Raw genomic sequence first — 25,958 nt, forward strand, 5'->3', positions numbered from 1 at the left:
GTAGCTCACACTATCCCATCTAGGCTCTCTGTCTCTCTAGATAGCAGCTCCTATTAAATCTGACACACTAATCTGACCTAACAGAGAACAGCGTCTCTCCCATTCATCCTCTCCTCTTTGCATACATGGGTACTACTCTAGTTCAGGCCCTCACTAATGTTTGTTGGACTATTATAATAACCTTTTCACTGAATTGACTCCAGTCTTTGTCCTTTTTGACCCACCTTCCAAAGTTGCCAAATGGATATTTTTTTACACATATGTCTAATGATACCATTCTCCTGATCAAGAAGCTTTGATAGCTCCTGAATGTGTCTAGGATCAAGTATCTAGTGAGAATAATCAACTGATACTGCCTCCTTTTAATTTGTGGGCACTTGGGTCACCTCTGGGGAACCATCTGTGGATTTTAGTGATAAAACCATCCCCTGCTTTCGAATGATGCAATAATCCCTTGATTCCTGTGATGGCAGAAGCGGGGAAGGAAATTGGCCATTGAATCAGAAAGAGCTACTTACCCAGTAAACTTGAAAGAAGAGACAGCTTCTACTCTCGAATTTTTTCCTTTTTCTCTCTGGAATATGTGTGATGGAAGTGTTTCTCTGGGAACTCTCCTGAAAGAGATAAAAGCCTCCCAATGATAGCAATCATGTTTTACCCCCCCACAGCTAAGGGCATCTGTTGCTGTCTAGGTGAGCCTAAATCTGGGTATTGGGCCCCTGGCTGCTTTTTCTACTGTTTATTTCCTGGGTCAGAAATTCTGAGATGAATGTTTCAAACCTGGGAAATGACCTTGTGATTTTGTGAGGTCAGAAGCTTCTGGTCCCTCAGTAGGGTGTTGGGTGTTCTGTGGAAGGTGCTACCTGAAACTTCTACAATTCCTGGAAAAGAAGATGACTGCTGACAGGACAAGTCTAAGTCCTTCCTTGGTTTGCTTTAATATATATGACATGGACTTTGAGGAAGCTGTTCAGACAATGCTGCACTGAAGTGAAAGTCAAACACCTATTGGGAAGTCACACCAAATGTCCTGCTTTATGTCTCAGCATGCTAGTAAACATATAACACAAACATAATCTATAGTGGGAGTTATAGATTATTGTGTTATGTTTATATCTGTATCAATGTATACTTTAAAATCTTTTGGGTTTTTTTTTAGTTACCAAAATATTATTAAAAACCAAGTTCATTGACCCCAGGTTAAGAATCCCCAGATAAGATGTTCTGATCCCAGGTTTCAGTTTTTCTAGAAGCTGAGGCTGGTGGCGATCCTGTGTGTGAGGGGCTTGGGGAGGGGAGCTGACCTGAACTGCTTTCAAGTGTAGCATTGACTAGGTGAGCTCATTTCGAGAGATTCCTGTGTTGGAGCCAGACTGAAGTAGAGACAGAACCCTTCCCATCCCATTGTTGCAGGGGCTAAGCACATATTACTTGAGTTGCACTCTGCTCTACTGAAGGGCTAAAGCCCTGACCAGGACAGTTCTGTCAATGTCTGGGTTTAGCTCTAGACTTAGTTTTATTATTCTCTTTCCAGTCTTCCATGGAGATGGCAACATGGACCCTCCTGGGGCTAGTCAGGTGGGGCCTTGGCCTCTCTCCTCTATCAGGCGGAGATAGGTAAGGGACTGACATCCTGAGGTTCAGGGAGAAATGGGGGTACATCCCCTGGCCAGCAGCCCTCTACACCTCCTGTTACACCTACATCCTCTCTTTATCCAGAAGCAGGGTGCTCATGAGATCAATGACCAGAGAGACTGGCTGGACAGTGTCATATTCAGCAAAGAGATGGCACATGTTTTCTGCAGGCTCTGTCAAACTTTTGGCAATAAAGCCAAAAATCCGGGAAGATTTGCAATACTTCTGCTACTTCCTATTCCCATTCCATGCCACAGAAATGAAGGGTGGCAAGTGGATAATGGTGCCGGAAAAACACTTTTCTTTGCACATCGGTAAGGGTGATGCCCTACTCTGTGACCTTAACATGGACCACAGTAGGTGTGGGGAGGGTGTCTCTCTAAAAGATGGTGGAAACAGCCTTCTGCACAGCCATGGTCATTGTCTCCACACTCATAGAGGTCAGGTACAGGGCTTGGCAGCTGGCTGATTTCTTTAATTGAGAGGCCTTGCTGTCTGCTGGGGGATCTGAGGCCCCATCTCCGCCTCCCAATTCTTTCCTGGGAATGATTATCTTACAGGGCAAGGCTAAGGGCATGATGGAGTGCTGGTATACAAAGGCCGACAAGCTGCCAAAGTAGGGCTCCTCTCCAGCCCTTTGAGGTGCACCCCTTTGGCTGATGATTCAGTGAGGAAGTGTCGAATGAGGTCAAGGTCGCTGCTGTCTGCTCCTTGATCCCGAGTTATGCTTGGTTTAAACCAATACTTGGATTTGTCCATTACAAACTTCATGGTTGGTGGTGGAGTGTCTCTGCTGGGACCCTCTGAGAAGGAGATAAGGGAAGTATCTGAGGGGGTCTTGCTGTGGCTTCTGAGGGCTACATAGGGACTGCTGGGAGCATCATCCATGGGCCGCACAAAGCTATGATGTCGGCGACGAGGCTGTGGAGAAGCAAGGCCTGGTTCTGGACAGCCATTGATCAGCACAATGGAGATGTCCACCATGGAATTAGCAATTGATGGGGGGCAGCTGCTGGCATGCTCTTTCTGCAGTGGAGGTGAGTGTGAGCCAACAGGCTGACCCACAGTGGAGACTGGTGGTGTTAGTCCTGAGTCAGGGCTCTGGATGTGGAAGTAACTGGGTCTCCCACTGGGAGACAAGGTGCCAGGGTTGTGGATACCGGAGGAAGAGCCTCTGGGGCATTCTGGAGATTTGTAGGCAGGCTGGTGGCTGGAGGTGGTGGTGGAGAGCAAAGATTGGCTGCTGCCAAACGCATAGCTGGTGTCGGAGCCTGGGCTGCTGGACAACAGAGAAGCCCCACTGCCTCTCTGCAGTGCCCAGCTCCCCAGTGAAGGCATTGGCACAGCTCCTGAGCCTGGAGAAGCTTCCAGGAGAAAGCTGTCCCTCTGAGGACCAGGGTGCTTGTTCTTGGGATGGGGAATGGAGATACCAGGGGAGGGCAAGTGGTGAGATGACTGCTCTCCCACTAGAGGTGGAGGCTGCTGATGCAGGTGGTGATGTTCCCTATGCTGGTTCCCAGAGAAAATGAGGCTTTCTCTGCTGGCACTGTTTTCACGGGGGGTGTCTCTGCAGAGGAGGCTACCACCACTGAGAGGTGATCCACAGGAAGGGATGACTGAGGGACTGGCACAGAACTGAGGGGGTTCCTGGCACCTCGAGTTGGCAGATGTCACCTCAATATACTTTATCTCTAACACTTCAGCGTCTTCTTTTTTGCTCCTTGATACTGTGACATTGGGGGTTGGGGCTGGGTTTGCTCTGAGGCTTTCTGCCCCTGAAGGCAGAAGTTCAAAGTTAGGGTCAAATTCAAGGATCATCTGGTTGAGGCTCTCTAGGGAGAAACCAATGGAGGAAGTTAGTTCATCAGTCTAGCCTGTGTCCTGATACATTCTGGGCTAGGGGAGGCGATTCAACTTGGTCACTGTTGGTACTGCCTGTCCTGCCCCAGAGCTGTTCCTTAGAGCATAACTGCCCCTGCTGGGGAGTGGTTGTCCCTTGCCAGGCATGGGGGCCATCAGGACCTGGGTCCCCCAGCCATCCGTGGTATAGTATGGACACTGGGGGGCCAGGTTGGTGCTCGGGGCAGGAAGAAATCTGTTCCTGGTCTCCTCTGGAGGGCCTATACAGACATCAGCATCTGGTGGACATCACTTGGGACATGGTCAGTGGCCCTTTGTTCTTAGGTCACCCTTCCACGGTCCTTGTTCCAGTCTTGATAAGGAGGTTATCCTTAGCTTCAAGTGCCCAAGGAGATCTGTGAAACAGCTGCCTGGGTCCACCTCGGATGAGATGCTTTCCCTGAGGCTCTCCTGCTGTAACTGGTCTCCCGGGACTGAGGCGGGCTTCACGGCCAGGTGCGGAGTATACAGAGGCTCAAAAAAAAAAAATCTTTTGTTTTTAGTATTTCTTTTGTGTTAGAGGAAATAAATAGCTGTCCTATAACCATTCTACTTTGTACATTGAGTACCTTTCTTCTACATTTTGGGAAGTCCATAGACTTGGTCCAAATCTAAGATGTAAGTGATTTTTCCCTTCAGCTGCAAGATGGGGAAACAGAGTCAGAGAATGAGAGAGTCTGTCTCCTCTTGTTAGAGACCAGGTTCCTCTTCAACTAAAGTCAAGTTCCATGAATGGGTCTCTAGAGCTGGGCCACCTTACTGGGAGAGGAGTACCCAAACCCCTCTAGCCCAGGGACTGTTTGTAAAGCACTTTAAAAACCTTAAAAGTGCTATATGAATATTAGCTATTGTCAGGAACCCCCTGAGAAGACCACCCCTGTCTTTTTTACTATTGGGAGACACGTTGGTTTCCAGAGCTAAAGCCCAGTGAGCAAGCTGTACCCTCGGCTTGGCATAACAACAATCCTTTGAACTCACCCTTTGGATGAACTCTGCCACAGCAAAATCCCAGAAATGTTTCTGCACCAGCCCCAGTTGGTTCCTGAGCTCAGACAAACACCTGCGGGAATGATGTATCTCTCATGAAGCCTTGCTGTCAATCAAAGTTGCCTAATTGTTGCTGTTACCCTTCATGGTCAGGGCTACAGCTCACTGTGTAGCCACTGCTATATGTGTCAAGGTTTGGCCTTACGAAAGCAGGTTTCCTTCCAGAAGAGGTCTTGGCACATGTGTCTAGTTTCCCTCCTCCAATAGAACAAAGAAAGCTTTTTGCTTATGACCATTGTTAGCTCTTTGCTTTTATTTTATTCCTTAGAGTTAACTATAGTTGTGATAACCTGTGTGAGCTCTTTGGTATTTTCAGGGTTAATAGCAGTCACATAACCTCGGTGGCTTTTTGGTCATTTGTTTCCAGAGCTGATACTGTCATTGTTGTTAGGAAGACAGACTCTTCTGTTTGGCCCTTGAAGGTCTTTCCAGTCTGGCTCCAATCTCTCTTTCTACCTCATTATTCTCCCCATATGCTCTGTGTGCCAGACTGGCCTTCTGCTGTGTACAGTTTTCCACCCCCAGCTTCTGCACAGGATCCCCTGGATTCCCTCTCCTCACCTCTCATGATTCCTAGCCCCCTACAACATTCCGTTCAGAAGCCAGTTCCTAAAAGGTTTTTGCTGGTTCCTCTAACTGTTAGTTCTCTAGCCTCTCCCCCAAAAATAAAAACTAGAAGGAAAAAAAAACCAGGTTTTTTTTTTCTTTCTATAAACTTTGTAGTTACTTATCTGTGTATACATTGTCAGCCTCTGGTAGAATGCAAGCTTCCTGATGCTAGAGTGTCGTTTTTGGTCTTGATCCTCCAGGTGACATTAAGCTTCTGTGTGTAGTGCTTGGGACGCAGGGTCTGTAGTCAGGATAGACTCGAGTTCAAATCTGGTATCCGATACTTACCAGCTGTGCTGGTCTCATTTGTCTCAGTTTCCTTAATTGTAAAATGGGTATAAGTCTCACCTGCCTCTGAGTTGTGAGGAACAAATAAAGTGCTTTGCCCAGTATCTGGCCCATAGAGGGTGCTTAGTAAATGCTTATTTCCCTACTTCTTACTTATCCTACAAAGTAAGACCTTTACACACTTAAAATAAGATCTTGACCCTCACAACAATCCTGTGGAGTGTTACATATTTATTGCCACCATTTTGCAGAGAAACTGATGGCCCAGAGAGATAAGTAATTTGCCTCAGGTCACACAGTTAATATAAAAGCAGGCTTTCAACTCAGCCCTTTCTGGCACTCTTATCTACTCCATGCTGTTTCCTCCTGAAGACCAGGACAAAGGTTTGCTCATCCTTTAACCTTGTACAGCCAACTAGGTTACTCAACAGTTAGGGGCCCACTGGGTGCAAAGTACTACACAAGGAGCTGGAGACGTAAAGATAAAAACAAACCTGTCCATGTTCTCAAGGAAATCATATTGGTTCATAGATTTGGGGATGAAAGGGTCATCAGAGGCCACCTCATCCAACCCTTTCATTTTACAGATGAAGAAAATGGGGCCCAGTTAGGATAAATGATTTGCCTAAGGTCACACCGGCATTAAGTGTCAAAGGTAGGACGATTATTTATTTATTTATTTATAACATTCATTTTCTTAAATTTTGAGTTACAAATTTTCTTTCTCTACTCCTGGAGAAGGCAAGCAATATAATTATTATACATGTGAAGTCTTGCAAAACACTTCAATATTAGCTGTATTGCAAAAAAAAAAAAAAACCCCACAAAAAACACAAACCCAAAAACCAAACCCCAAAGAAAAGAAAGAAAATTAAAAAAGAAAAAATAAAGGCACACTTGGCAATATTGCAGGTTTGGTTCCAGAACAGCACAGTAAAGTGAATCACACAATTTTTTTGGTTTTCCACTACATATAAAAATTATATTTATACTAAATGATAATCTATTAAAGTGAGCAATAGTCTTATATCTAAACAAATATACATCTATAATTTAAAGTATTTTATTGCTAAAAATGTTAACAATCCTCTAATCTTTCAGTGAGTCATAATCTTTTTTCCTTGTGAGGGGTCCTGCTTCGATGTTAATGGCTGCTGGTGAGTAGGGTAGTGGCTGCTGAAGATTGTGGTGGCTTTGGCAATTTCTTAAAATAAGACAACAATGAAGTTTGCTGTACTGATTGACTCTTTCACTTGAACATTTAGAGGCAATTGTAGGGTATTTGAACTGGTCTAATTTCAGTATTGTTTCATCATAGAGAAGGCCAGAGGTCAGGGAGAAGGAGTAAAAGAGGGAGAGGGAGAGACAGAGACAGAGAGACAGACAGAAAGAGACAGAGAGAATAGATTCCCATTCCCCTTTCAGTGGAGCAGTTATAACATACACATTTATCTACTAAGATCGTCATCTTATATGAGCACAGTTTGTGATGTCCTAAAACAATTACAATAGCTAACGTCAAAGATCACTGATCCCAGATCGCCATAACAAATATAAAAATAATGAAAGAGTTTGAAATGTTTCAAGAATTACCAGATACACAAAGTGAGCACATGCTGTTGAAAAATGATGCCAATAGATTTGATTGATACAGTATTGCCACAAACCTTCAATTTGTAAAAAAAAAAAAAACCACAATATCTGTAAAGCACAATAAAGTGAAGTGCAATAAAATGAGGTATGCCTTTATGTTTTAACTTGTACTCAGAGCTCAACAGTTCTATCCCTGGAGCTGGATAGCATTTTTCATCATGGATCCTTTAGAATTGTCTTTTATAATTTTATTGATTAGAATAGCTAAATCTTGCACAGTTGATCATCATTACAATATTGCAGTTATCATGTACAATGTTCTTTTCATTCTGTTCACTTTACTTTGTATCAGTTCATATAAGTCTTCCCAGATTTTTCTGAAACTATTCCCCTCACTTCTTATAGCACAGTAGTATTTCATCACAATCATATACCACACCTTGTTCAGCCACCCCTCAATTAATGGACGTGTTTTCTAATTCTTTGCACAGGTAGGACAACATTCGACTATCTGCATTACTCATTTTTGGATTTAACATATATCCACAGTTGATATTATTTAACCATTTCATGTAGGTTTCTCATCTTACAACCACAATGCAAATTTCTTTGGTGAAGGGAAATATCTTTGTATTAAACCCCTGCATCCCAGAGTATATCAAGCACTGCGCTAGCAGACAGTTACTTCTTGAGTACTGGTTGAGATGAACTGATGCAAGATGCATTATGGTCTAATAGAAAGAGAAGTGGATTAGGAGTCTGAAGCCCCTGGTTCATATCCCACCTTTGATACTTCCTCCCTGCATGATCTTGAGCAAATCACTCCATCTTTTCACACGTTTGTTTCCACTTCCATAAAATGAGGGAGTTGTGCTAACTGGCTTTTAAGGTGCTTTCTGATCTTACAAATTATGTCAACTGCAAGTGTTCCTGCTCTGCCAATAACCAGCTGTGCGACTTTGGACAAGCTACTTTGCCTCAATCAGCCTCCGCAACTTCATTAAGATCAAAGTATGAATGATCCCTAGGGTGCCTAACATGAACTCTTCTTCATGAAGTCTTCTCTACTATGGCTTAGTGGAAAGAGTTTTGGATCTGGAGTCACAGGACCTGAGTTCAAATCCCTCCTCTGATGATACCTGAGTGACTTTTAGCAAGGCACTTAATATCCCTGGGTCTGTTTCCTTAAATGTGAAATGGGGGAAGGTAGACTTCAAGATCCTCTCCAGTTCTAGATATATAATAGTTCTGTTTCTTAGCCTTTCCTACCCCCTTCCTTGTGGGACAAGATAGCACTTGATTTAAAATTTTACCTAATCTAATCCTTGCTCTTAGGTCATGTAACTCCATGGGGTGGCAAAATACAATCTTGGACGTGGTTCTGCTTATATTATTCCAAGATTATAGTCAGGGAGGACTATCTTCTTGGCAGTTAAGAAGAGAAAACAGTTATGAAACCTGAACCTTTGGCTTCAAAATGAAAGTCCATGAGAATAGTCAGTACTGTGGGAGGAGGTACTCATGCTTATGCACAAAGTAACCGAGTTGCATCAGAAATTTTGGATCATGATTGCTCTGAGGACTCAATCATCTCTTGAAAGAAAAAGATCTCTTTGGTCTCCCATCTGCTGAAGCATATTTGGAAGTAATCTCGAGTTACAAAATCTTGGGAAGAGACAAGGTAATTCTGACTGGGCACCAGGTCATACTTGACATCACAGAAAAACCTATTTAATCCCTAAAGTAAGTAATGGTGTGGGGGTGGAGAGACATCCTTACAAACTAACTTTGGACTTTGGATCTTAAATATCTTGTTAGACTTCTATGCAAAGAAAAAAAACCAACTCTAGTGAGAAGTTTTTCCAAAATCCATATTTTTAAGTAATTTACATGATACATAGGGAAGAATTCCTTAACCCTTTGCACAGGTAGTAGGATATGGGTGTGGAATGCTGCACTAATATTTTGGTTTCACTGAATTGCTTTTATTCTCTTTTTAAATTTTGTTACAAGGGAGGACTTTGGAGAGAAGGGAGAGGTATATATTCAGAAATTAGTGATACGCTGACGAAGATATAAAGTTTTTTTTTTTTTTAAGGAATGCATTGCTCAGTATGATGCATGGGACAAAAGAAAAAAACAGAGTTATAGTTATTGAATAATATTCTTGACCATTAAGCAAAGTTTTAAGGAAGAATATGAAAAATGTAGGTATTTGTACCTGTAGATAAGTAGATACTACTACTTTGGTAAACTCTCATTTGTTGGCATAATTTCTTCCCAATATTTTATGGCATAGATGATGTAAAATTATCTATGGTTGCATGCGCTGGTGGGGGAAAAATCCACACCCATGATCACAGAATCAAAGGAATGTAGAGCGGCAGGGGACATCTGGATGACAGAGTGGATGGATCTCTCAGAATTTTCTTGAATTTCCCTAAATTCTCTCTTGTGCCAACTACCAAATAATATAGTATTTGCTGTAGTATGTCTGGCAGTAACACATACAGTTTATCTATGGCAACAGAAGAGAGAGCATAAAACTTGCACTGACCCTGAAGTCATGAGACCCGGAGTCCAACTTTCCTCTGATGCTTTCCTACCTCTGTGACCTCAGGCAAGTCATGTAACCTTCCTCATCCCTGAAAAGAGATATAAGGCTTCTGAGGACCCTTCTAGCTCTAGACCTGTAAGAGGTACTTACTATTCCATCTCTATTGATCAATTTCACTGAGTGAAGTAGGTGTCTGACGGTGGTTTATTCAAACTCTGTCAAATCATGCCCATCTGAAGTGTACTCCATGGGCCGGGAGGCACCGGACTATTGTGCCTAAGGGTAATGAGACCAAGGATTTTTACATTTTTAATTTTACATCCTTTTGACTCCTCAGGAAGTCAGACTGAGGTTTTGTGATTGTGTTGTAATTGCATGAGTAACTGCCAAGAACACACATGGATAAAACTGTTGTTCCTTTGAGGCACAGGCAATACAGCGGAGCTGATACAGGGCAAGGGCGCGTTCTAGACCTAGCATTAGGAAGACCTGAGCCTGAATCTTGCCTCTGACTTGTCTGACCGAGAGCGATTCACTCAGTCACTCTCAGCCTTACTTTTCTCATCTGTAAATGAGAATAGGAAAGGCACAGGCCTGAAAGAGATCCTTTACATATATAAAGCCCTTTGCAAACCTTAAGGCGATAGATAAATTATTACTGTGGATGAAAACAACGTATGGACAGAACCTGTGATTTCATGGGTGTCTGGAGCTTCTGGGAAGAATTTCCTCTAGCAATGCACATAGGCAGCTCCTCAGAAGCTCATAGTTTTAGGGAGCTGTCCGGAATGCCTGGAAGGGAGGGGGAGGAAAGGAAAGGAAAGGAAGGAGGAGGGGGGAGGAGGAAGAAGGAGGGAAGGGGGATGGGTCAGGAAGTACTTATAGTCAGTCTCTTCCAGGGCACCTCGCTAGATCCGAGTAAGGGCGCCGGGCTTCACTTTCGCCACTACGCAGGCGCTCCGCCGCCCCCCACCACCGCCCCCCTCCCTGCAGCCTTGGCATCAAGTCCAGGAAGCCTCTCGGGTCACTAAAGCACCGTCCCTCACCCTGCAGCCTTGGCATCAAGTCCAGGAAGCCTCTCCGGTTACTAAAGCACTGCCCCTCCCAGCAGGAGGGGCTCCCGGGCCTCGGGAGATCACCCATGGCTCTCAAAGGGGTCCGGGTGCTGGAGCTGGTTGGCTTGGCCCCAGGACCCCACTGCGGCATGATCCTGGCCGATTTCGGGGCCCAGGTGCTGCGAGTAGAGCGGCTGGGCCACCACGACCCTAAATGGATGGCCAGAAGGAAGTGGTCCTTGGCCTTGGACTTGAAGCGGCCCCAGGGGGCGGACGTGATGCGCAGGCTCTGCCGCCAGATGGACGTGCTGTTAGAGTCCTTCCGGCCAGGTGGGAGCGAGAAACCCCCAGCTCCAGCCCACGTCCTCGGGTCCTCCTCCCCCTTCCGTCTCCTTTCGGCCTCCCTCCCCCTGCCCTACCTAGGCCCCTACTCTCTTTCTCTCTTCTTCCCTCCCTCACTCCCTTCCCATATCCCTGCACCTCTACATCACTGCCGGATAGGTTTCAAAAACCTGCCTTTGGAAAGCTACAAATAATTTTTAGTTCGTAGGGCTGAGCTAAACTTGATAAATATAAATAACTAGTTTTTCATAGATTCTTAAAGTTGTTAAGCAAAAAAAAAAAAATGACTTTAGGGGTGGCTAGGTGGCACAGTGAATAGAGTATCCGCCCTGGAGTCAGGAAGACGTGAGTTCAATCCAGCCTCAGACTAGTGATCTTGGGCAAATTACTTAATCCCAATTTCCCTGCCTTTCCCCTCCAAAAAAAAAAAAAAGAAAGAAGTAAAAAAAGGAAGAAAACCTTAAAATAAAAAAAAAAATGACTTTAAATGTTTACATTCTACTTAGGTATCATGGAGAAATTTGGACTTGGTCCAGAGGTTCTGCAGAAGGACAATCCAAGGCTTATCTATGCCAGATTGACTGGATTTGGTCAATCGGGAAGTTTGTCAAAAGTAGCAGGTCATGATATCAATTTTTTGGCCTTGTCAGGTACGTTGGGGAATATTCTTTTTTTTTTTTTACATTTTATTAAATCCACTCCGCTCCTGGTCTATGGTTTAGTTCACTTCAACAAGAAATTAGAAATATGATCAAGTATCAAATCTTGAACAGCCTTAATTAGAGATTATTAACTCAGTAAGGGAGGTTGATTTGACTTGTGAGATGACTAATTCCAAACTTTTCTGTAGGCTCCTTGAGCCCTTTAAAGTTTGCCATTGTTTTTTGTCCATATGATTACCCTGTTGGTAAGCGTTGTAGGGCATGAAATAGACCCAATAGGATTTCCTAATTTCATTATTTTGACAATTACGACCCTTAAATAAGAGTGAGTACTGACCAAAGGAACTCTTGCATTCCCTATGATATCATATTGAAGTGTTCTGTATTTGAGAGCCTGCATACTATAATATAATGGAAAGCATTCCTTCTGGACTTGGGGTCAGGAAGGTTGAGTTTAAATTCCAGCTCCAGCATTTATTAATAATGTGACCACTGGCAAGTCATTTAACCAATTGGGACTTCCTCAGCTTTCTTATTTAGAATAAGGATAAATGATACTTTATGCTACTCATCTTTTTGTAAGAAATACTGTGAAAACATACTTGTCTTAATATAAAAAAAGTGCTCTTTAAATCACAAGGTGCTATGTTAATGTGAACTATTATCGCTGACAAAAAAGAATTAATATTTTCTCCCACATGCAGTTTTCACATTTACTTTCACTTTTGATCATTTTAATGTTTCCTGGTGTTCATGTTTTGAGTCTCTTTTATAAAGAGAAAGTGATTATCCTTCCATAGAAACTTCATGTCATTTCCATATTGAGGCATGAAATCACCCTTGCTTTTCAAAGGCTTAGACAAAGGAAACACACATTCCTGCATGTTCTAGAAGCCAACAAACTTTAATAATCATAATAATAGCTAGCATTTATATAGTACAATAAGGGTTACAAATTGCTTTATACATATTAATTCATTTTGTTTCCGTAATAGCTCTGGAAGGTAGGTAATATTATTATCACTGTTTTATAGATGAGGAAACTAAGGCAAGCAAAGCTTAATTTATATGTTCATGTTATACAGCTAATATCTGATGCCATATTTTAATTCAGACTCCAGATCTAGCAGACTGTGTCTACTGTCCAAGCACTACTCTAACAAAATACAGAAAGGAGGGGAAGGATACTAAGAATTATGTAATTCTTAAGATATCAAAAGAAATGCATTTAACTATTATGTCTCATAAAGTATGGCATTTGTATATAAGAAGTAGACATTACATTTTGACATTCTTAGTACAAGTGAAATGAAAAACATGAAGAATTTATAGCCAAATGGAAAGTCAACTCATAGAACCTCCTCAGAGAAGCAAATAAAGAAGTTCACCTAGTTGATTTTATTATAAAATAACATAATTTGATTGGACATTTGGTCTTCTCATCTCATTTTGCATTTATAATAATAAGCATATGGATTATCTTGAAGATAACAGTAGCTTATATGCCATTATAGCAGAGGATGAAATCAATAATTTCTCTGAAAACTTGATAACTTCTCAAGACTAAGAAAAGTTTTTTCTGCCCTCTGATTTCAATGTGAAAATGAGTAGAAAGATAGCAAAAATTTTAGAAAATACAGTTTACTGTCAAGAAATAACTTTGAATTTCAGTAGTGCTTTCAGATCACTCTCCTAACAGTAATCCTATGAGATTGACTATATAGGTATTTTATTTTCCATTTTACAGATCAGGAAACTGGTGCTCAGAGAGAGACTTCACTGTGTGACCCTTGGCAAGTCACTTAACCTCCCAGTGGCCCAAAGAACTCTTAAGACTATAAATTGTAGAATATTTGAAGGTCTCCATTGGCAGAATGAATTTTCCCACCCAGAGTGTGCTCTCTCAGTGAACTCCATCCCTTATCCTTATGTATTCTTGAAGAAATACTTTATTTAACCCACATGTACAAGAATATTTATAGCAGCTCTTTTTGTGGTGGCCAGGAACTGGAAATTAAGGGAATGCCCATCGATTGAGGAATGGCTGAACAAGGTGTGGTATATGAATGTAATTGGATACTATTGTGCTATAAGAAATTATGAACAGGCAGACTTCAGAGAAATCTGGAAAGACTTATATGAACTGTAGCTGAGTAAAGTGAGCAGAACCAGGAGAACATTGTACACCTTAACAGCCAGAATATGCGATGACTGATTTTGATAGACTTGGCCCTTCTTAGTAATGCAAGGACCTAAGATGAATCCAAGGGACTCAAGATGTAAGGTGCCATCTACATCCAGAGAAAGAACTATGGAGTTGGAATACAGAGCGAAGCAGACTATTTTCTTTTTTTTTTTCTCATGGTTTCTTCTATTCATTATAATTCTTCTATGCAACATGAATAATATGAAAATGTGTTGAAAATACTTTATTTTACTTTCTGTTATAAGTAGTAGGATATTATCCCTTTGCAAAAATTCTCTCCCAAAGCCTTATTATGGCATAGAGATGATTCGAGGTCTTTTTGATGACTGTACTTTGGAATTCAAGTTTTATCTGCCATGTTCTACCAAGCCATAGAGGTTTCACATGTAGGCTTAATTCAAACTTTGTCTGCTGTCCAAAGACCAGCCCACAGAGTCTCAGAAATTATTAGCCAGCACTCAGTTTCTTTGTTGAGTGAAAAGAAATGGCCACTCATGGCAGCATGAATTGTGGAGCATAATGTTAATTTTTTAAAATAATATTTTATTTTTTCTCCTCTATTACATGTAAAAATAATTTTAACTTCTTAAAAAAGTTTTGAGTTCCAAATTCTATCTCTCCCTTCTCCACACCCCTCCCCAAGACAGCAATCTGATATAGGTTATACATGTGCAATCATGTAAAACATTTCCATATTAGTCATTTTGTGCAAGGAAACTTGAACAACAACAAAAAAAAGTGAAAAGTAGTAGCTTCAGTTCATATTCAGATAACAGTTCTTTCTCTGGAGGCGAATATCACTTTTCATCACGAGCTCTTTGGGATTGTCTCGGATCCGTTTTTCATTTTGCAATGTTACTATTTCTGCATGCAATATTCTCTTGGTTCTGCTCCCTTCACTTTGTATAAGTTCATGAAAGTCCAGATTTTTTTGAAATCATCCTGCTTTGTCATGTATTGTAGCACGATAGTATTCCATTATAATCATATACCACAACTTATTCAGCCATTCCCCAATTGATGGGCATCCCCTCAATTTCCTAGTCTTATCCACCACAAAAAGAGCTGCTGTAAATATTTTTGTAGTTTTTTTTCTCTCTCTTTTTTAAAAATCTCTTTGGGATACAGATCTAGCAGTGGTATTGCTGGATCAAAGGGTATGCACTGTTTTTTAGCGTTTGGGCACAGTTCCAAACTGAGCTCCACAATTATTAGATCAATTCACAACTTCACCAACAGTGCATTTGTGTCTCAATTTTCCTACATCCTCTCCAACATTTATTTATCATTTTCCTTTTTTTTTCATACATAATATCACTTTGGAAAGATTCCAGAGGAAGATATTGGAAGATTTCCAATAGCGTTGTTTCATGAGTAGAGAAAGCTGTTGAAGAGAAAATAAATCCACGGAGAATTCAACAGAGTATTTGGCTAAAAATCTTCCAGTATTATGATTTATAATTTCATTGATGTGGTGTCTACTTATGGATACTGAATTTTTTTCACACAAACCCTCTGTGACTTAATGGACAATCTTTGAGAACTGCAATTGCTTAAAAATTCATCACTTTTTTGCTCTGTGTTCCAGTTAGCTAAGGTAGTTCTCAGAAATGCTTAGGCTGGCATTAGGCCTCTGTACTGAAAGCATTTCCAGTTCAACTAGCACCTGCCAGAGTTTGTATTATGCTGGCATAATTCTTGAGAACCTAGTGTATCTCTGCATTATGATGAGTCATTGGAGTAGGACTTTTAATGAAGAAAGCTAATCTTGGAAGAATCCCAACTACAAGTATACTTAAAGCCAATGAGAAAATTTGTCGTAGTGTATAACATACTGCCAATGAGATGGAGAATAGAAAACATTATTGAGGTTACAGATGATTATGAAGGGAATTGGGCCCATGATATAAGAGTGAGGGATCGCAGTGGGACACTATGAGTGTCTTCCAATGGTCCATGAAGTATTAAATAAATCAAAAGAAGTCTGTTCTTGCTTTGGCTCAGTACTCTAGAGGGGGGGAAGGGAAGGAAACAAACATTTATTAAATGACTACTCTGTGCTAAGTGCTTAATATTTCACTTGATCCTCACAACAACCCTGTGAGGTAGGCACTATTTTCATCTCCATTTTACAGTTGAGGAAACTGAGGTATATGGAGGTCACATGGCTAAAAATTGCACAGGAGAAGTAGGGTTGTGAGTTACACCAGAGGAAAGAATCCCTGAACCTATAAAATCATGGATTTGTCAAGATTACTATAATTGATCTTAGCCAGGATGGGCCAAGAAGTGAGGCTTTATCAAAGAAATGGAGATTTTCATACTGTCCTATGGAGTCTGTGAGATAGTAATATTCATTAATGTCTTGAACTCTTGAGTAAAAATATAAAAGCACAGTAACACAAGCAACTGGATTAGAATTTGAGAAAACAGGTTGGTTTATAAGAAATGTCTTTACAAATGTAGGAAAGAAAAAGAGAAAGCTTTCCTCTGAATTAAAAAAAAAAGTTTTATTTTTTAAAGACTGAAATACTTTGGAATGGGGCGGCCAGGTAGCACAGCGAGTAAGAGCACCGGCTCCAGTGTCAGGATGACCTGGATCAAATCTGGGCTCAGATACTCAGCACCACACCCAGAAATAACTGGCCGTGTAATCTTGAGCAAGTTACTTAACCCCAATTGCTTTAAAAAAAATACTTTGGATTTTAAAAAACTCAAGTTTTAATTAAAAATGGGTTTTAAATTCATTGGATAATTAATCTCAGTCTCTTATTTTCTTTTTAAATGTATAGGTGTGCTGTCGAAATTAGGCAGGAGCAGTGAGACTCCTTATGCACCACTCAATCTTCTGGCTGATTTTGGTGGTGGTGGTCTGACATGTGCATTAGGCATTGTGTTGGCTCTTTATGAACGTACACAGTCTGGCAAAGGTCAGGTCATTGATGCAAGTATGGTAAGTTTCCATTACTGAAAACAAAATACCTCCTATTTTTTACCAAGTGCATTTTTTGACATTTGAAGCAACATCCAAATTTCTAAGGAAATTACTTTCTCAAGATAGCCTCATATAATTTGTTATACATCCTAAATTTATCCTGGTTAACATTTAGCTCTGGTTAACATTCTAACCATTTAATTCCCCTCATTTATACCTAGTACTTCAGTACATTTTTCCCCTTCTTATCTCCAGATTAGACTATCAGGTTTCCAACTTCTAAATTAAGTTTAAATCATACTTTCCCTCAGAAAGTGCTTCTTGGCAAATTAAAGGAAAAGAGAGTGTTTATTTAACACAACAGATTCAGGTTCTCCCACTAACCCACTAGAAACATGAATTTTTATTTAATATGTTTCTAGTCTAGATAATTATTATACAGTATTTTAATGTACTATTGTACAGAAATCTCTTTATCTCTTGTTTTAAACTCCTGCTATTTTCTTCTTTAAAGTGTTTTTTAAAGTCATTGTGAGAAAAGGTGTAGTTCTTCAAAAGACAACCAAATTGTAAAATGATGAAGGGAAGTGCAAATATTAATGAAGTTTAAGTATTAGATGCAAATTAGGTATCGAAACAATTGGCTTCAAATGGAAAATAGCAATAGTTAAGAAACCATCATTTTTCTAATTGGAGGAAGAAAGTAAACCTGCTTACTTTATTGGCATATTAGGATTCTAAGACCATCTTAGTCCAGCTTCTCATAAGTTGCTTGCTTTCATTCTACCTTTTCTTTTTGCTTTGCCGTAAGATGATTGGGATGCAAAGAGTAGAAAGAAATCATCATGGAAGCTCCTAGTTGATAAGAAATGTTGGCAAGGCTGAGTAAGGTTGTTCTGCTTATTAGCTAACAGTCAATTAAAGGTCTGTTCAGCGGGAGAGATCTTAAAGGCTGAGGGAAGCTTTTTTTTTTTTTTAACAGAAAATTGTCTTGAAACTGTAAAGCTTATCTGCCTCATGGAAAAAACCCTAGAGTCATTTTTCAAGTTAAATCACAGATTTTTCCTTTTATATGGCTCCTTTCCTGTCAATGAACCCTTCCATGTAGCAAAGAAAAAAAAAAATTTAAATCACACAGGTGACTCTGTCCATCAGTATATGCAACGTTGTATACACCTTGACCACCACTTTGCCACAGAAAGGGAGTTACATTTTGCCATTCTCTATGATGAAGATTTGTCATTACGATTACTTAGTTCTTTTCTTTGTAATAATTCTTTTCATTTCTATTACTATAATCATTTTTCCCGGGAGCAACCTATGAAACAAAGAAAAATACAAAATGGGACCCTTTCTGCTTTGACAAGTGACTAGGTGCTAAGAATTCCAGAGCTTTTTAGACTTTCTAGAAATATTAATCTAACAGCTGGCAATCGTGGCACAATAGAAAAGTGTTGAATTTGACGTCAGAGGACCTTTATTTGAATCCCAGCTCTGCCCTGTGCTATGTATGTGATGTCTGGCCTTCACTTCACTTTTCTGGCCCACGTCTTCCTCATCTATAAAGTGAGAAAGTTGAACCTGATCTCTAAGACTCCACTCAGCTCCAGATCTGTGACCCTAAGAGGTGATTACATGAATCTGTTGGAGGGAATGAAACAGTCAAAGGAGAGAATCCTGAGAATAGAACCTTGGAGAATGCCTGGTTCATGTCAAGGAGGAGGTTAAAAAACCAGTGAAGGAGACAAAGAAAGAAGGTTAAAAACAGACTGGAGAAGGATGAGAACATGTCACCGAATCCAAAGGAGTAGAGATCACTAGCAATAACAACTGATAATTATCTAATACTTTAAGGATAACAAAGTATTTTTAAAATATATCGTCTCGTATGACTCTCACAACTCTACAAAGTCAGCACTGTGAATAATTCTCCTCATTTTATATCCCAATTAAATTATTTGCTTAATGTCACAAAGCAAATAAATGTCTGAAACTGGATTTGAACTCTAGAGTCTCTAACTTCATTATGCCACAGGAGACAAAAGTAGGTGAGGACTTGGAAAAGACCATGTAATTTGGCAATTAGGTCATTGTTGATCTTTGAGAGAGTAGTTTCAGTAGAATGGCAGGGACTGAAACCAAGTGGCAAGAAGTTGAGGAGTGAGTGGGCATGAGTTAGTGGAGGTAATAAGTATATATTTCTTTGCCAAGAAGCTTGGCTAGCAATCGTAGTTGGAGAGTATGAAGAGTTTAGGAAGGTTTTTTTTTTTGTTTGTTTGTTTGCTTGATTTTTAGAGTAGGAGCAGGCAAAGAAGAAGAATGAAAGATAACAGAGAGGGGGATGATGAGTAAAGCAAAGGCCCCATAGGAGGAGGAAGAAATGTGATCATTGGCACAGGTGTTAACCTTTGTAAGGAGAAACACTTCCTCTGAGAGAGGAGAAGGGAAGAAATGGAGAAGTTTGAGGTGTGGAAGAAGGATGTTGAAAGAATGCATTTGGATGGTCTTGAATCAAGTAGGATGCAAATTATCTGCTGAGAATAGGGACTGATTTACTCTAATTGATCATCCATTGTTGGGATGAAGCTTCCCAGAGTGACTGTATTGTAGAAACACCAAGAAATTTACTATAAGATTTCTGGAAAATTCAGGGACTGAAATCATAACAGCTAAAAACACAAAGAGATGTTCAGGTTGTCTGTAGACAGCTTTTGGGGGTTTGGGGCCAGGCAATATTCCTCTCCAGTGAAATAATTCCCTGGTGGACTAACCACAACTTTGATTCATTAAGGAGGTATTATTGCATGAGAGATAGGGTGGTGAAGTGCATAGGCACTTTGCTTTGGAGTTAAGACCAGGGTTTGAATCACGCTTCCAGCATGTACTAACTATGGGACTTTGGGCAAGTCACTTAATATTTCTCAGCCTCAGTGTTTTCATCTGTAAAATAAGGGGTTATACTTCACTGCCGAGTTCCTTTGTAGCTTTAAATTTAAGTTCCCTTAAAAAATTAATTCTGTTTTTCTAACATGGAAAGTGTTTCTATACCAACTCTTAGAAACAACACCACCCACAAAAACCTGCTGAAACTGATTTTGTTCTTTACCATATGAACAATCTGTATCAACTATTTAATTTGTAAACCAAATGACACTTATTTTGCTTCTTTCCAGGTGGAAGGAACAGCATATCTAGGTTCTTTTCTGTGGCATTCACAAAACACAGTACTGTGGAGCCAGCCTCGAGGACAGAATGTGTTAGATGGTGGAGCACCTTTCTATGAAACGTACAGGACTTCAGATGGGAAATTTATGGCTGTTGGTGCCATTGAGCCTCAGTTCTATGCACTGCTGATTAATGGTAACAAGTGTTTGGAAGCCCCTGCTTGTTTGTCTATTTTTATAAGTGTTTTAGTCTCGGATTATTTGGGTGACCCTTTGAAATTTAAAATGCTGCTTTCCTATGAGTTTATGTTCTGAGTAAACAACATATTATAATTTACTTTAACATTTAATATTATAGGTTATGTTTTTCCTAATTAAAAAAATTCACATTTGGTTCTTGTAATCTTTCTGAGTTTTGAAGGACATGTGGAAGGACAATATTTGAAGGACAATGTTAAGACCTTTTAAGTACTTAAAATCTCCGTCATTCAATTCAGTCATACATTTATTACTTTTTCATTACTGTGCTAATGCAGCAGGGTAGAAATACAAGCTTACCATGTGAATTTTCATCCCCAGTACATGCCCCCACTTTCGCTTTGTAAGTGATCCACTTCAAATACCTTTAAACAATTACTGATTTTATTTGAGTGAATACCCACTTTACCAACACATATCCAAACTCTTTCTAATGTATGAGTTGCTGTGACCAAAAAGAAAATCATCACCTAGCGAGCAAGGTTTTGGTGATCAGCCTATCTGAATTTTATTACTGATTAAATTAAATTAAATTTACTTAATTAAATTAAATTAAAATTACTGATTTTATTTGAGTGAATACCTTTTGAGTGAATGTAGCTGGGCTGCCACTCTGATAATGGGCACGCAGCTTGTCACTTCATGCTAGGAATTGCCAGAAATTACACTCTGCTGGCATTGGAATAGTACTTTAATAGATGAAGTCATCTACTCACTTGAATATTTCCTATTCTTTTATTGACCCTTGGAAGTATTTGTAAGTTTGGTGGTTCATCAATTTATAATCACATGTAGAATTCCAGTTACAGGGTTTTAGTAATGGTATATGTCATTGTAGACTTCTTGCAATTATTAACAAGTTTCCCATTTCCTTATGTTAGTAATCCTGCTCCTCAAAATTTGCTTGCTAGCTGAATAACTGTGCCAAGGTTATTTCATTCATATGTATTAGAATTTTTCTAAGTTGTATCTTATTTCAGAGATAGATCCATTATGATATGTTTAAAAGGACTACATACTGCAGTATGAGTAAGATAAACTCTTTTTAGCATAATATATTTAGCTGTTTTAAATTTATGGCTTTAATATTACATGACATTGGGCCAGTTAAGTGGCACAGTGTATGGATTGCCAGGCGTGTAGTCAGGATGACTTAAATTCAAATCCAGTCTCAAATGCTAACTAGCTGTGTGACCCTGGGCCAGTCACTTAACCATGTTTGCCTCAGTTGGCTCACCTGTTAAATGAGCTGCAGAAGGAAATGGCAAACCATTCCAGTATCTCTGCCAAGAAAATCCCAAGTGGAGTCACAAAGAGTTGGACACAACTGAAGCAATTGAATGACAACAGCAGTAACAACATTAAGTTGTTTTAAAAGTAGATTCTATGAATCAAAGTTATCAGCTTGTAATCTGAGGGATTCCAGGACCATAAAAATACTTTGAAACAGTTTAACCAACTTCTAGGTGAGAAATAAAAAAATGACTATAGTAAATGGTCTAAACCATATGGAGTACTTTTCAGCAAAAACACAGAGTGGGAAATACATCATCTTCATTTTAAATTCTAGGCCTAAACTACATTCTGTGACATACTTTGGAGCTAAATGAATATTCAAAAGTCTTGTTAACAGTATAACCACCATGGCTCTATAATTATTAAGATGTTCTTTCAGTATGTGTGTGTTTTTAGTATTTTAGTTTTTATTTAGTATTTGTCGGCTCCAAAATGTGCAGTAGAATGGATTTTTTTCTTTCTATCTTTTAAGTCTTGATAAATGGTTCTGTAGCAGAAAAAATTTTCTTTCCATTAATAGTTTTCTGAGAAATATTTTTAATTTGAATTTTTATAAATAATAATTTCAAAATTCAATCTTTTTTAATTCCATGGAGGGAAGAGATGGCTGATATATCTATATCTGTATCTTTCTATCCATTGGTCTGTCTATCACCAAAATTCCTCCCCTAGCCCCTTCTCAGACAGCCATCTCTTATAACAAAGAAATTCAGAAAAAAGAAAGAAAAAAAAGAAAGAAGAGGAAAAAACCCAGCAAAACCAATCAATACATCAAAAAAAAACCCATCTGATAATATATGCCATGTTTCACACCCATGGCCACCACCATCCCTCCCATATATAGCCCTCTCCCTTTGAAAAGAGCAAGGTGAGGGTGGGGATAGGTGGTAGCTACTCATGTCTCTTCTCTGGAGCAAACTTTTTCTTCATAGCTTTTCAGCATTCATTTTTGATAATTTTGTGGTGGTTCTTTTTATTTGCATTATTGTCATTGGGTATATTATCTTTTTGTCCCTTCTTCACTTTCCATCACTTCATATGATTTTTTTCTATTTTTTTTTGTAGTAGTCATCACTTCCTGTGCATTAAATTCTTGGACAATAATTTACTCAGCCATTCTGCAATGGATGGAAATCTGCTTTGTTTCCATTTCTTTGCTACCACAAAAAGAATGTTGCTATAAATATTAAATCATTTAGTTTTAGTTACAAATGTCAAATTACAAGTATTATAACTTTAGAGAATTTTATATTTAGAGAATGTATAACCATAGAAAATTTACAACTAGAGAATTATCCTATTATAAACAAATTTTCTTTGAAATTAATCTGAAGGATAACATTTTACTTCCGCAAACAAAGAGAAAAGTAAGGCTAGACTAGCTGAACACCGTTCTTTTAAACAGCATGTAATCATAAAATGTATACTGTTGGCTCTCTTGTCATATACTATATTCTCCTGATCCACTTGAGATAATATATTTTGAATCTTTATTGGGGTGGGGCTCACAATCCATTTCCATTAATGGTATGACTTAAGCACTGTAATAGTAATGTAATTTAAAGATCCCCCCTGTATTGGCTTGGTTTTTAGTTTGATTGTGTTAAAACCCAGAGCTTGTGAATCCCACTTGTGGGACAGACTTGTTGATGTGAAAAGAGAGTCCTGAACTGGGAGGAGCTGGTGACATAGATTTAGAGAGACAAGAGAGAGGCAGAAGAACTTTTTGGAAGCAGCATCTAGGAGGCAGAGAGAGACGGAGAGGATTGCTGAGGGCCAGTTTGAATTGCCTAGGACTTTTGAGAGCTACCACCCAGAGCTGCCAAGGACTGAGGAGACATGGCTGTTATGCTGATACTTTGTCTGTCTGTTTTGATGTTGTTTTGCCAGATTTGTCCGCTGGTGAAGGACAGTGCTCTTGTTGCAGAGGTCCTGGAACCTTGCTGTTGGTTCAGAAGCCCTGAAGGATTTTCTTGTTGTATGTTTACAGAAATCCTGGAAGAGGGTTTTGCTAATGTTTTCAGGGGTCCTAGGACTGTTCTGCAGACAGAGAATGAATTAATGAAGACACTGGCAATGTATCTTGTGGCCTTGCTAAGGTTTGGCTCCCCAGGAACAAAGATTGCTGAGAACTTGCCTGTGGCAAGATGAAGAAAAGACTTCTCTTTGACTATTAAGTGCTGTGCTTAAGCTTGTTGTAACTCTGGGGTAGATTCAATTGTGATCCAAGGGTGGGGAACTTTTGACCTTTTTGTGCTCTGTGATTGAACAAGTGAATGTACTTTACTTATGATTGGAAACTAATCTCCATTTGAGAAGAGGGTCTTTGTAATGGACTAAATGAAGGTACAGCCTAGGGGTGGAGTAGTACTTAGAAGAGGGTCTTTGGGATGGATTAAATGAATGTAATGTCCAGGGGTGGGGTAGTACTGGGAGATTATTAAATTACACTTGGTAAATGCTGTATTTTGAATGATGTCATATTTTCATTTTCTCTGTTCTTAATTTTTCACTGAATAAAATGGAGAGCACCTATGCTGGTATTTTGAACCTTGGGAAGTTGCCTTTGCTTGGCATTACAAGCACTACCAAAGCATAGTCACTAAACAAAAATGTCTTATTTTCTCTTATCAGGACTGGGATTAAATTGTGATGAACTTCCAGATCAGTTAAGTATTTCTGGTTGGAAAGAAGTAAAGAAGAAATTCGCAGATATATTTGCAAAGAAGACACAGGCAGAATGGTGTAAGATCTTTGATGGCACAGATGCATGTGTGACTCCAGTTCTGAGTTTGGAGAAAGCTGCCCTTAATGAACATAACCGAGAACGGGGCTCTTTTATCACTGATGATGATGATAATGTGAGCCCCAGACCTGCTCCTTTGCTTTCAAGAACACCAGCTGTTCCTTCTAACAAAAGGAATCCACTGGAAGGAGGACACACTGAAGAGTTGCTTCAAGAATTTGGATTTAGCAAGGAGGAGATTCATCAGCTTAATTCGGACAAAATTATTGAAACAAGTACACTCAAAGCTAATCTGTAAACTCATAATTATAGTGTAGTGGGTTTGAAGAATAAATTGATGATACAGGATAATGATAAGCACTTTACATGGAGAGAGGAAATTATGGTGTTACATTTGTTGGGATATCTTAATCAAACAGTATCTAGTAACGGAAAAATTATTTTGGTTGCACAGTTATGACAGAATTCACTACAGATTTTTCCATGGAGACTTCTGGCTTAAGAATATTGGGTTTTTAGGATAATGCTCACAATAGATGATTGTGTATAAAAGATGCCTTATAACTCATCTTTTGAATATATTTGTTAATTTGTGAACATGAAAGTGCTTTTAATGTTTTCAAACGAATTAAAAGAAGTCATTTTGTAAAACATAAAATTCTTATTTCATAAAGTTCAGTGATGAATTAAGACAAAGGTAAAAGAAACCTCTAGAGAGTAGTCCCAGTAGCCCCCATGCAGTCTGTTTTTCAACTGGGGCACCTTCCTTTTTTTAGAAGTAACTGACCCAAAAAACAAAAACAAAACATAACAAAAAACAGTAATACCTACTGCATGAGTATGCAAAAAAGAATTCATAGGCTTTCCTTAGCTCCCGCCATCGGACCCACCAACCTGCCTAGTATAAAGAGAGCCAACCTTCAGGACACTTATCCACTACAACCTCCACTGATTCCTTCAAGAGCAATGAAAATATTCCTTTCTGCTGCCTCTGTGTATCTCTGACTGTTGAACCCACCCCTTCTCATCTTCCCCCTCCCTGCTCCCACATCTGCTTTTCCTTTTTAATTTTTTTTTTGGCTGCTCTTCCAACTTCCCCACTGATCTCTACTCAGTAAAGGCTCTAAACACTATTGAACCATACTTAATCTTATGGCAGGTCTGTTGAATTAGAAAAAAGCCCTAAGCTGCAGACTGATGGTGTTCATGTCATGAGAAAAACTTTTGGAGGAAGCACTTCACCCTACATGAAAGTTTAGTTCTCCAGCCATAATTCAAAGGTTGTCATGAGGATTATAGGAGAAGGTTATTGCCTTTAGGGAGCACATCTAGTTCATTCTGATCGCTAATTAACTACATTGACCTTTGTTGTTAGAAAGGGAAAGTACTTGAGAAACCAGCTTTCCAATGTTTCCCCAACATTTAGCCAATTTAGTGACTGTAACTTTGAAGCCTATAGTTGGGAAAACTAATCCACTGTTTGGCCCTTAAGCACAAAGACAGCATAAGCAGAAATTTGGGGGTGGGGGCAGGGGAGATTTAGGCGTTTTGAGTAACATTTTTCTTTTTTTAAGTTGGGAAATGACTGTAGAGAAATTAAAAGAAAACCTTTCTCAGACTGTTAAAAAAAACTCCAAGGAGACAGAAGGAGCTCGTTGCTGCTAAT

General features: G+C 39.6%; 1 protein-coding gene and 1 pseudogene across 2 annotated transcripts; one reads left to right on the forward strand and one right to left on the reverse strand.

Moving 5' to 3' along the window:
- Positions 1-1,698: 1,698 nt before the first annotated feature.
- Positions 1,699-10,771, reverse strand: LOC138173518 (tensin-4 pseudogene; annotated as a pseudogene).
- Positions 10,571-24,950, forward strand: LOC138172701 (alpha-methylacyl-CoA racemase-like). 2 transcript variants are annotated; one of them, XM_069102439.1, is made up of 6 exons: positions 10,599-11,013; positions 11,532-11,675; positions 16,686-16,703; positions 16,782-16,846; positions 20,002-20,188; positions 24,181-24,950. In XM_069102439.1, exons 1-6 carry the CDS (start codon positions 10,770-10,772, stop codon positions 24,588-24,590), a joined length of 1,068 nt encoding a protein of 355 aa, XP_068958540.1. In that variant the 5' UTR covers positions 10,599-10,769; the 3' UTR covers positions 24,591-24,950. The 2 variants fall into 2 exon arrangements, with proteins under 2 accessions (XP_068958550.1, XP_068958540.1); XM_069102449.1 differs by having other exon boundaries at positions 10,571-11,013; positions 16,686-16,846.
- The last annotated feature ends 1,008 nt before the right edge of the window (positions 24,951-25,958 follow it).

The sequence above is a fragment of the Petaurus breviceps genome, unplaced genomic scaffold, assembly GCF_028583685.1.
Source record: "Petaurus breviceps papuanus isolate PSGF00001 unplaced genomic scaffold, PetGlider_PUasm1.0 129, whole genome shotgun sequence".
Taxonomy (NCBI): Eukaryota; Metazoa; Chordata; class Mammalia; order Diprotodontia; family Petauridae; genus Petaurus; species Petaurus breviceps.